At 44.1% G+C, this 12,549-nt stretch overlaps 1 protein-coding gene across 4 annotated transcripts; it reads left to right on the plus strand.

The window, feature by feature from the left end:
• Nucleotides 1–26: 26 nt before the first annotated feature.
• Adprm (ADP-ribose/CDP-alcohol diphosphatase, manganese dependent) lies at nucleotides 27–11,686 on the plus strand. Of its 4 annotated transcripts, none has more exons than XM_038326668.2 (4): nucleotides 27–104; nucleotides 7,545–8,171; nucleotides 9,338–9,454; nucleotides 10,115–11,686. In XM_038326668.2, exons 2-4 carry the CDS (start codon nucleotides 7,571–7,573, stop codon nucleotides 10,408–10,410), a joined length of 1,014 nt encoding a protein of 337 aa, XP_038182596.1. In that variant the 5' UTR covers nucleotides 27–104; nucleotides 7,545–7,570; the 3' UTR covers nucleotides 10,411–11,686. The 4 variants fall into 4 exon arrangements, with proteins under 4 accessions (XP_038182596.1, XP_038182595.1, XP_038182598.1 ...); XM_038326667.1 differs by lacking the exon at nucleotides 27–104 and adding an exon at nucleotides 222–242; XM_038326670.1 differs by lacking the exon at nucleotides 27–104 and adding an exon at nucleotides 2,423–3,254 and having other exon boundaries at nucleotides 7,730–8,171.
• The last annotated feature ends 863 nt before the right edge of the window (nucleotides 11,687–12,549 follow it).

Here is a 12,549-nt window from a genome sequence, read left to right on the forward strand (position 1 = left end):
GCTTCCGCCGGAAGCCGGGTGAGGCTGCTCTTTCCTCTCGGCTCGGTGGTGATGCAGTTTACCCGCGGGTTGTCAAGGAGTCGGTGTTTGCACAGCTGCCAGCGGTAGGTGCTTCTCTGGCTGGAAACGGGTGGTGCGGGCTGTAGGCGGCGGCGTACCCTGGGCGGGAGCGCTTCTGGGTCCTGAGCTGAGCCTGGCGGGCTGGAACAACTAAACATCCTTGGACATGACGATGGGACAAGGTGGCACCGGGTCTCCTAGCGGGGTTCGCTCCTCTAGCTGCAAGAGACTGGGGATCCCCTCCTCTTGCTCAGTCAAAATACGGGCTAAGTAGAAGAGCAAAGTCTCGGACCCCACAATTAGAAATCGTCTCGTGACATTTGAAGTAATCCATGACTTAGGAAAAAAAATACTAATAAGACTTTGGGTGCCTAGGGTGGTGAGAAGACTTAAGACCCATGTGCCCGCGCTTGTAACTACCGTACGAGCCGCCTGAGAGCAAGGCACTGCAAAAGTGTGTGCTGTGTCATACCACATCCTTCATTTATCCACTGGATCGTTTCGGTTTCGTCCTTTCTCATAAAGATCTCGCCACTCCCAACCCCCCACCCCCGATTTTAAAAGTTTGTTGAAGGTTTCCTCATCTGGGACTGCTTAGTTAGTTGGCTACAGCTAAATACTTATTTTTCGTTTCTTGAGAAATTTTAACTCGTATTCCGCTTATTTGCTTGTTGTTATTTGCTGTGCCTGTGCTGAGCAGTTACGGGCTCTTCTTTCTGTCTCAGTGCCAGCAACCTTTGCCCCTCCCTCCCTCCCTTCCCACCCTGCCTTTGTGGTTGCTTGGGGTTTGTAAAGCAACAGCCCCTACCCTTTAATAAAAGCTTTTTTTTTTTCAACCCCAGTGAGACCCCATCATTGCTTCGGTGGTTGTTGCATTAAAGCGTGATACTGTTTATCTCAATGTTTGGACCGTCTGACCTATTGTGCTGCTCTCCAACACAGCAATTACTGTTGTAGTTTAATGGGATTTGTTTCTTCTCTAGTTGAGTTGATCTGGAATCTTCTGAAATTTATGCTCAACGCTAGTAGTTTTTGTTGTTGTTGTTGTTGTTGTTGTTGTTTAAAGAAATCATTGTTGAAGTTTATGGAGAGGTTTTTCAAATTTAAAGAATAGCGGTTAATAGAAAGTGGTTAATGGTTAAGAGGAGAGTACACACCCAGAAGCATGGGTGCGGGCCTCTTAGGAGAGTCACACTAATTGTCTTTATAACATATAAGTGTGTGTGTGTGTGTGCGTGTGTATGATTTGGATGGCTTCTGAAGGTATATCTCAAAAGACTGTCTAACATTTTCATTTTCCTGGGAAATGAGATTATAGACTGGCTCTAGGGGTGCACTACATAGAATTACACAAAGGCCGTGGATCGTGTTTAGTGCAAATAAAGTTTATAGTCTTGTTTGTAAAATTTCCAGAAACTGTAGCTTTGTGTCTGGGAAAAGAGCGGGACCATACTCCAAGGTGATGTGTGCTTAGGCCTTAAGCATAGCGCATTGCTGTCTTAACATTATTTGAAATCTCTATATAAAGGGAATATTGTCCCTTTGTAGGTGACCTTCACAGCAAACACTATTAATAATGGGAAAATCCTGACTCTCAGCTGACAAGGGACTCCAACCCAATTCCTTTCTGTGTCTCCTACCTCACTTCCCCTCTGAGACTTTGATCCCTTGATTTTAAGAGTTAATTGTAGTTGTAGTTGGTGTTGGTTGTATAACTTATTTGCTGGACAGGGATATACCCTGCCTATCCAGCCATCAGCTGTCTCAAGCTGTCTCATCTGTATGGGTTGAGAGAGAATCTGAGCATGCAAGATCATCATTCCATGGGAATGTAGATTAGAGGATGTCATTACTTGCCACATCTAACCACGGAAACAATAAAGAATGTTACACCTGGTCCTAAAATTAGCACTGAAGTAACCAGGCCTTTAACCACGTGGTACCTGAGACCTGTGATGCTAATGAATCATTAAAACTTGCCACAAAACCCTACAGTGATTTAATTGTGGTGTATAAATCTTGGATGATTGAGGATACATGTCCTGGTTGTTGTTATATATACCCAGCACTTTAATGGTGGCGCAAGTTCTCCTTGTGCTATTGATAGACTACCAGGGGCCATCAGTGTGACTGTCCTCATCTTACACTTTTGGGTTAAGAATTGGCAGAAGTATACACCTGATTATTACTGAGAGTATGGGAAAATACAAAGAACAATGCTAGAAAAGTTTTGAAAATGTGTGTGTGCATGTAAGTGTGGGTACCCAAAGAGGCCAGAGGTAACAGATCCCCTAGAGCTGGAGCTCCAGGTGGTTGTGAGCTACCTGACATGGGTGCTGGGAACTGAACTCATATCCTCTGCAAGGACAGTCTTCACTCTTTACTTTTTGAGCCATTGCTTCTGTCTATGGATTCTTAATTTTTTTAAAAGACTTATTTTATGTGGACGTGCCTATCTGTGTAGTGCCCTCCGATACCAGAAGAGGACTTTGGATCCCTTGGAGATAGAGTTGCAACAAGTTGTGAGTCACTCAGTATGGTTGCTGGGATCTGAACTGTTTCCCAGGAATGACCAGCAAACAAACTCAACTACTGAGCCATCTCTCCAGCCCCCCAAGAAATATTTTAATGGTTAAGATGATGACGTAGATAAGAGGGCAATAGTGTAAGGTTGTAGCTATTGGTTGTGTATTATCCCAACAGCACCCGAAAGGAAAACAGTGACGCAAATCGAGACACAGAGTGAGGTCTCAGCTCCTGATAGGTCTGTAGAATGGGGCTGAGCTTGGTTTTTAAGAAGGTAAGCATTTTTCTCTCTTGTCTGAAAAGAGCTCTCATGTCTTCTCATGCTTTGCAGATACAAGAGATCTTATCGTGGGGTGCTCTTGAAGCAACACTACATTATGGACTGTCCCTTAGCAGCTGCCAGGAAAGGCGGCAGCCCCAGTGGGGCAGGAGCAGGAAGCCTTGCTTCCTGCTGCTGCCTCTAGTGGTCTCAAGAGCACTCTCTTTAGAGTCCTGTGCTCCGGTGAGGCTAGGGTTCTCAGCTACAGAAAGGAGTTTCAGGATGAATCAGTATGATGCATATTTGGAGTTTATTACGAGATTTTATAGATTTTAGCCTGAGAGTTAATAGGAAAGAGGTGCTTAGGAGGAGAGCCACAGATCATGGGTGTGGAATTCTCAAGAGAGTGGTGAGTTGTTAAATTTCTACTCGGCATTTCAGCTCACTGTCGGTCAAAGCTCATTTTTCCCCTCCATTTTATTTATTTACCAAAATATCTTTATCTATTGGATACGACACTGTATTTTAATTGTAACCAGCTGTTGAATGAATCACAGGTATTACCTCTAAGCTGGACTCTATAGAGCCCTGGCAAAAGTAGCTTGTTGTATAGCGTAAATCTGGAACTTTTATTATTAACAAAAACCACCACGGAATCAGATGGGTTTACTTACAATTTAGGAACTTCTCTTGAAAGAGACGGGGCGTGCATAGTACCATTTGATGCCTGTTTTATCATTAGTTGACGAGGCTACTTAAATTGTGTGCTGGCTGGGACAGTGGGCTGGCCTAAGTGGGATGAGCTAAACTGGAAGTTTTCTCAACTTGCTGGCACTGTAGCATGGCTGCTTCATCGTAGGTCCAGACTCTTGTGCCTAATCACTGTTAGGGTCCGAGAAAAGCCCCCAAAGAAGACCAACAACCACGTATGCAATAACAAGAGTGCTTTATTGATTCCAATGTTGGGGTGGCAAAAGAATGACCCCCAAAGTGACCTACAAGCTCCTTTAAATGGAGTTAGGGGAATTCCAAAGAGGAGGGATTAATCTGGGTTGATTGGTGAAGGAAAGATTAATATAGAGGTTTATTGGTGGAAGGTCCTAGTGGTTAGGGACCTTCCAGCAGCAGGGTAGGGAAAGCTATTGTTAGCCTGGGAGCATCTCCTGAGCCAGCAAAAGGACTTTGGGGGCCTGCTGAGCTAGCACAAGGGCTTGCGGGAGTGCTTGCTAATGGTCACCCATAAGTTGTGGTTTTCATGAGACCTGCTTGCTCAGCTCTGTCCCACCCTAGTGAAGTGAAACTCAGGTCTGGGCTCTGTCAGGACTGTGGTCGGCTGCCCCTCCCCTTCCAGCCTTCTCAGTCCCAAGCATGCCCTGCCTCACACTTTATCTTATTGACACTAACATTGTGAAATACTTTTTTTTGAGTGTTGTGTGGGTGTTTTGTGTAGATGGGGATTGCGAAAAAGTTCCTGTCAATTTGTTCCTTATTCTCCATTTCCCCACTGGAGATGGATTTGAGTTTCTGGTCTCTGTCCACAAGCCCTCTTGCATCTATTTCCCTGAACCATGAAGCACAGCCCAGAATTAGCCAAGTAATTTCTCTCCATGCGTGGTTCTTCTTGCCCACCCTTACTCACTGTGATCCTAACCGTCTGCCCATGAATGTAGCCTGGCCCTTCCACCTGGACTCTTAGCTTTCCCTTAAGAGGTCACAGGTGGAGCAGAGACGCTCATGGGGATAAGAGACAGGTTCCCAGGCCTTCACTCATTACTAGCTACCCAGGGAAAGTAGTCCTGATTTTGTTAGTAGTGTGTGACACCCCGCCCCCATCTCCCTTATTCCCCTTCTTCCCATTCTGTCACAAGTTAAAAAACAACAGCGGGTGCACGGTCATACAATGGCATCTCTAGAGATGACTGGTCATTGATCTGTGTCTTAAACAAGAAAAGGATCTCTGAAGATACATAAGACACAGAGTTTTGCAAATGCCATCATCATTTTCACTGGAATCTGAAGTTTCTGTTGGTTTCAGGGCTACTGATAAAACCAGGAGACAGAAACTGGTGGAAGGAAATTGGCTCACGAGGGGTGAGAGGGTGGGCAGTTAGATGCCAAAGCCTTTAAGAGATACAAGCAGCTGCACCAAGATAATGTGCAATTATCCCCTGGACCGTGCAACCTTTTTCTTTGAAAGTCAGAGCTGACCCAAGACTTGCGGGGAACTGGCACTTTTATTTCCTTTTTAGAGGCTCTGTTTTTCTGCCCATCAGCTCACGTGAGTTGAGGAGAGAGGCTGCTGATAGAAACGCCCTTAGAACTCAGAGTGGCAGGTGAGAGGGGGTGGGTCTGTAGAAGACGAGCAGAAGTAATCGCTTGTTCTGCTTACATTACACATCAAGGCAGCTCCAAAGGGAAGACGAGCTCACTCTGTTAAATAGTTCCCAAAAAGAATGCTAAGTTTCAGGTCCAGTACATCGTGAGTAGAAGGAACTGCCAGACCCCGCACCTCTCAGTCCAATAAAATTTGCTTCTCCTGTCCATAGGCTTATCCTCATCCTTTCTCCTTTCAGGTATATCTTTTGCCTGGTGTCCCCCCCCCCCACACACACACATAACTTCTGTTATTATTGAGGTCGAAGATCCCTTGTGTCCAGTATCACCAGTCTGATTTTTTGTGTTTTCTGTTTATTCAAGATGATTTAGTTAATAACACTGTATATTGCCTCCCTTTCATTGAGCTCAGGTATATTTGTTCAAGGCTGGCTTTGAAATCATGATCCTCCTGCCTTGGCCTCCAGAATCCAGGGCTTTCAGGCATTCATCATGGGAGCTGGTCCTTGCCTTACTTATGAAGGTCGAGGACAACTTGGGGCCTGGAGTTCACTTTTTTCACCATGTGGGTCTTAGGAATTGAGCTCAGCTCATTAGCCTTGGCATTTAGCAGTACCTTTACCCAGTGAGCCATCCAGTGCCAGCAGTCTCAGAGTAGGAGAGCCCCTCGTGCTCCTCCCGGCTGAGTCTGGCCCCTGTGCTAAGAATGGAGCAGGAGCCTCTGGTAGGAGTCCACTTAAGTGGGATTAGATAGGAAATTCGGAACTAGGTGGAACAGGTGGCTGGCGACCAGGAGTCAGAAGGGTTTTAGTCAGAGAGTTTTTAGAAGGTCTTAATCAGTTCAGACAGAAATATAGTGGTTTATCTTTCATAGTAAGAACAGTTGATAATTTAGCACCTTGACCTTCTATTTTTGTCATAATCCTTAGTATTCTTTGTTCTTTTAGAGTTACATATTATGCTTATAAATAACCTAATGAGATTCTTTTCCTCAATTTAAATGGAGACTATGTGTGGAATGAAAAGATTTGCTTTCTGTTCTGGTTCAGGTATGGGGGTTGATGCTAAGATTAGGAAAACTGGTTCAAATTAGAATCAGCTGTTGAAGCGGGGCCTGCTGCTCATGGAAAGGACTTGTGCTTACACTGATTTCGTAGTGTTTGTATTTTTATTTATGTATTTCTATATATTTACACTCATATATATTTGAGAGGCCATAAGAGGATACCAGCTCCTTCGTAACTGGAGTTACAGGTTGTGTGAGCTTTCTGACATGGGTGCCTGCAATTCTGGTAGCTGCAGGAAGCTCTCTAAACCACTGGGTATTTATCTCTCCAGCCCCTGCCTTGGCTTTTTTAAACTCAAAATTATTCTTCTTGGTATTAGTTACTTCTCTGTTGTAACTTTTTTTAAAGTGGTCAAATAATAACCTATAGAAGAGTTTATTTTGGCTTATAGTTCAGAGGGATCAGAATCTTTTTTATCCGGGCAAGGTAGCACATGCCTTTAGTGCTAGTACTCTGAATGTAGAGGCAGATGAATCTGTATGAGTTTTAGGCCAGCCTGATCTACACAAAGAGTTCTAGGATAGCCAGGGCTACCTATCTCCAACACCTCCTTCCTCCACCCCATGAGTATGTTGTAGCAGGCATGGTGGCACAGCAGAAAACTGAAAGATCACATGTTCAAAGGCAGCATGAACCAGAGATTTAACTTTAAACTCTGAAAGCCCATCCTCGGTGGCTTACTTATGCCAACAAGGCTGCACCTCCCCATAATGCCTCCAACTGGGGGCAGTACACCAAATTCCCAAGCCTCTGGGGCCATTCCTCCTTAAACCACCTCCTCTTTTCATATCACTGTCTTTCCTTATACTCCAGACACAGAAAAGGGAGAGACGAGACTGATTCTCAGGCTGCTCATCAACAAAGAGAAAAGACTCGGCCTGCTTGAGTATCCCAGAGTGGAGGTGTGCTCTGGAAGTGGAGTGGATGTGCGTGCATGTCATGGGGCAGTGTGACGGCTGGGTTCTGGGGGAATTGTTTGACTCGGGAGAGGATGTGTCCTCATATTTTAAATGGGTGGGAGGTGAGAAATGGTTCTAGATTTGAATTTGGCTGTTATAGTTGGAATTCCTGATGGTCGATATGATAGTGCCCTTCTGTAAGTTGTTAGCCTTCTGAGCGACAGAGGTTATCATCTTTTTATGGATGAGAACTGAAGCATTTTAGAGCTAAGACTTTGGCCTCGAGAGCCTGCATACTTGTCTGTCTTGCTGTTTAGTCAGTTAACCGGTTTTGTTGTTTTCTTCTGTCCATTGGAAAGCTGCAGTATTTTAACTTGAATATCTTCCCCCTCTTGGTAGCTTACTTAGAAGCCTGCTTGGAGGTAATGGCTGAGAAGCTGGACCCCGATGACCTGGCCGATGGTTCAGAGCCACTTTTTTCTTTTGGAGTTATAGCAGATATTCAATATGCTGATTTAGAAGATGGATTCAATTATCAAAGAAGCAGGCGGAGGTACTACAGACACAGTCTTGTTCACTTACAGGGTGCCATTGAAGACTGGAATAAAGAAAGCATCATGCCCTGCTGTGTCCTCCAGCTTGGAGACATCATCGATGGCTACAATGCACAGTATAAAGTATCGGAAAAGTCTCTAGAAGTTGTCATGAACACATTCAAATTACTTAAAGCCCCAGTTCACCACACATGGGGAAACCATGAATTCTATAACTTCAGTAGAGACTTCTTAACAAACTCCAAACTTAACAGCAAGTTTCTAGAAGACCGAATTGTGCAGCATCCTGAGACCATGCCATCAGAGAACTATTATGCTTATCACTTTGTACCGTTCCCTAAATTCCGGTTCATTTTACTTGATGCTTATGACCTGAGTGTCTTGGGCATAGATCAGTCTTCTCCAAAATATGAGCAGTGTATGAAGATGCTGAGGGAACACAACCCAAATGTGGAGTTAAATAGTCCCCAAGGTGAATTATTGCTTTGAACTGAGAATCTAATACATTGTCTTTAAATTCTTCAGCTACCTTTTATTCAGCAGGAAGATGGATGATTAAGGTAAAAGTTTATTGTCGCCATTGTTCAGGGTCAGGATTCTTACAAGCTTGATGTCACATAAATTGGTGTTATAATAAGTAACTCAAACTTCAGACATTGAGCAGATATTTGAGTGCCTGTTCTGGAATAAGATAGATAGATAGATAGATAGATAGATAGATAGATAGATAGATAGATAGATAGATAGATCCATAGCAGTATGTAGGTAAGACAGAAAATAAATGTATTTCAATACCTAAAATAATCAACTTACGAGGAGGAAAGTCTGTCTTGGTTTATAGGTTTGGGGGCGGGGGGTTAGTCCATAATCCCTTGACGTGGTTGCATTTGGGCTGTGCTGAAGCAGCGTGTTAGGACAGGGAATACAAACTAGAGCAAGCTGCTTACTTATAGCCAGGAAGCAGAGTGGGAAAAGAGGGCCTGAGCTCATAGTGACTTGACTTCCCTTACTAGCTACTGCCTCTAAAAGATGCTACCACCTCCTAATAGCACCACAGTTGGTGACCAAGTCTTCAACACAGGAGCCACTTTGAGCATTTCAGACCCAAACTATAGCAGTAAATGAAACAAAAGCGAGGTTGTCCGCCCGTGGTCACTGTGCCGAGCAAACAGTCTGTTAGAGCGGAGAACAGGGCTGCTGTAGAGTAGGTGAGCAGAAGGCCCTGGACTCAGGTATCACACTGTTGTCTAGATGACAGCATTTACACTTGGAAAAAGTTGGGTAGGAAACTGGCAGGCACAGGGAGACACAAATGCAGGGGCACAGGGTTGCATAAGACTTTGACATTATTTAGAAGCACAGGATCCACTAGGGTGAAGGTGACAAGTACAAGACTATGTAGTGGGGCCCAGTAGACACAGAAAGAAAGGAAGAGAGGGTTGTATTTTCAGTGTCGTGAAAAGCCAGTGAAGTAAGCAGGGGAGGCCAAGATGAGAATTCACATCGCTGTATTTATGTATTGCTCTACATTCTGAAGATGGTGATCAGAAGAACATGTTCTTTATGTTACTCAAACTTGAATGTCCAAATGAGGGAGGAAATGACATGCGATGGGTCTAATTTGCTGAATTCATTCAGGACTTTCTGAGCCCCAGTATGTCCAGTTTAATGGAGGATTCAGCCAAGAACAGCTGAACTGGTTGAATGAAGTTCTTACGTTCTCTGACCTGAACGAGGAAAAGGTGGTGATCGTGAGTAAGTATGTAAATTGTTTCTTTGGTTACAGTGGCATTTTAGAAACTGGGGAGATATCCATGAAAGAATAGTAATATTCCTGATGCTAATCAGTTTTCTCAGCAGCAGATTGGATCTGGCAGCCTTGATCTCCAGAGGTTCTTTAAAATCCCCTGCACTGTTTTTGTTCAGTGATGTTTTTATGTTACACAACCCCTGGGCAGCTCCTAAGCTGGTTTTTGTTTTTGTTTTTGTTTTGCTACATCGTTCTTTATATGTAACTTTCCTATTTATGGAAATCAGTGAGATTGGATTCCAGCACAGAATCTGGCTGACTCCTGGCTGCCTTTACAGATGCCCGGCACAGGATGGCCTGTGAATTCTGTAGGCCTCGGACATCATTTTTTATACAAATGTCTTCTACCTTATATCTGAACAAGCTACCCATCTGTTTGTTCTGTGTGCCGGAGATGTGGCTATAGGTTGTCCACTCCGTAGCTCAGTCTGGCTTTGAACTCATGATCCTCCTCCTGCAGTTTCCTAAGTGCTGAAATTATAGAGCACATTGCCACCTTGGTCTTCATGTGGATGAAGAAGCATCATACTTAGGTTTGGTTTTCCTGAATACTGTTTTCGGTCTTTTTTTCTTGATTTAATTGGCTCCTAATTTTTCTTTAACAGGCCATCTTCCCATTTACCCAGAGGCCTCTGACAGCGTGTGCCTGGCTTGGAACTACGAGGACGCCCTGTCAATCATATGGTCTCACAAATGTGTGGTGTGTTTCCTTGCCGGTCACACACATGACGGTGGTTACTCTGAGGACCCTTTTGGTGTGCACCACGTCAACCTTGAAGGAGTTATTGAAACAGCTCCAGATAGCCAGGCCTTCGGCACAGTTCACGTCTACCCTGACAAAATGCTTCTGAAAGGGAGAGGCAGAGTTCCAGACAGAGTTATGAACTACAGAAGGGAGTAGGCTTTGTGTTTGTAGTCTATTATCTTGCCTGTCTTTGTAGAAAGAGAATGCTGCTGTTTTGTATTTACTCGATTGCATAAAAAGTTAAATTCTCACTGGGGGCGGGGTGGTGGTGGTGCATGCCTTTAATCCCAGCACTTGGGAGGCAGAGGCAGGCAGATCTCTGAGTTTGAGGCCAGCCTGGTCTACAGAGTGAGTTCCAGGATAGCCAGGGCTATTAACACAGAGAAACCCTGTCTTGAAAACAAACAAACAAAAAAGGCTAGATTCTCAGTTCCTTTCTTAAGTATTCTGTTTGTGTACAAAGTGGATTTGTGGCTTTCAGTATGTGTGAGTGAAGATGAAATTCAGAAGTGTTGTTTTTAGATAATATATCCAAGCCCCAACAGCTAGACGTAAAGTAAACCAGGAAGGAGACTCATGGGTATATAGTCTGATAAGGGACTGTATACAGCCTAATTTGAATTTCTTCTTTTTGTGCAAGGAATATGTGCACTTGTGTTAACTCTAGAACTTCATACATGAAAGCCCAGGCAAGTTTGCCTTGCTTCCCCGCTGTGTGGACCATTTTAGTTTAGAACACCTATACTTAGATAAAGGTGACATTCCTGTTCTGTGAAGAAAAACTGAGAAGTTATTTCAGGTAAAAGCATGGTGCTTCCATCTCAGAAGGGCCTTCAGGGAAGTGCTAAGTGACACCAGGACCAAGTGCTGAGTGCTGGCTGGCCTGCTCTGTTTGAAATACCCAGTACTCTGTGGGACCACACTATATAAAATGGTTTATTTTTTACTTCTTCTCTAGACAGATGGAGCCCATTTAACTCCACTTTTGCTTGTATCAAAGCTTTATCTGCAGAAAGTCTTGACAGCAAACAGACCATTGATGAATAGAGTTTGATTCAAGGCTGAAGAATAGAAATACTAGTCAATGTAAGTACCTGTGAAGTGCTTACCGGAAAACAGCTACATTGTCTGTGAATGCACCAGTGAATTCTTGGCATAGGTGGTGACCACCACGTGTATTTGTTCTCAGGTCATCCTAAAGGTCAGGATTCTGAAACCATTTCATCAGGCTGCAAACAAAGTGTTTGTTGGTGTAGCCACATTTCAGTGGGATGCTCTGGGTAGAGTCCTCTTTCTTACCTCTTCCAGCCTCTTCAGGTGCACTTGGGCATTGCTTGACCCTCTGGGTAGTCTAAGCTCCTGTCCATGTCAGGATTCAGGATTCTTTTTTTTTCTTTTCTTTTTTCTTTCTTCCTTTTTTTTTTTTTGTTTGTTTGTTTGTTTGTTTGTTTTTTGAGACAGGGTTTCTCTGTAGCTTTGAAGCCTGTCCTAGAACTAGCTCTTGTAGACCAGGCTGGCCTCCAACTCACAGAGATCCACCTGCCTTTGCCTCCTGAGTGCTGAGATTAAAGGCGTGTGCCACCACCAGCCGGCTCCATGTCAGGATTCTTGATCTCATGTGCAAAGTTCATCTCCCAGTGTAAGGCCACAGGGATCGTGACTCTACCCAGCTGGCCACAGCATGACTTGTGTTCTGTGTCCACTGATGTCACCAGGATGGAAAGAGACATACAAACACAAGTACAAATGTGAGAAATTGCCCACCACATATAAAAGGATGAAAAATGTGGAAGAGAAACTTGAATTTAATTTAAAGAGATTAGGGATGACATGGGGAGAAAAAGGAAAGAAAAATTGTTTGGATGGGTGGGGAAGATGAGTGAGTGAGGGGTGGAGAGCTAAGGCCTAAGAGGAACTCTTAGTTCCTGAGCTGTGGGTGTGTGTCTAGAGAGCAAACTATGATGGGCAAGCATAGGAAAAGGGAGAAGACTGTGGGGCTCTGGGAAAACATTCTGAGAACTGGAATGTTAAATCTGCTATCAATTCTTAAATGTAGTAGAAAAATAGAGTGTAGTCTTTGCCCCTCCAAAGCACTGTGTGTACCAGTGGCTGCCATCTCAGTATCGTGACTGAAGCCAGAAAGTTCTTCCTCTGCCATTCAGACCGATGATAGGTCAAAACTAAGTATAACTAGCAGAAATCCAGAAATATCGAGGTACAGAGAAGATTCCAGGCCAAAGTTTGATGCCCAATATTGGTTATGGGAAGGACAAGAAAACAGCACTGCCCAGTGGA

The sequence above is a fragment of the Arvicola amphibius genome, chromosome 4 (assembly GCF_903992535.2).
Source record: "Arvicola amphibius chromosome 4, mArvAmp1.2, whole genome shotgun sequence".
NCBI lineage: Eukaryota > Metazoa > Chordata > Mammalia > Rodentia > Cricetidae > Arvicola > Arvicola amphibius.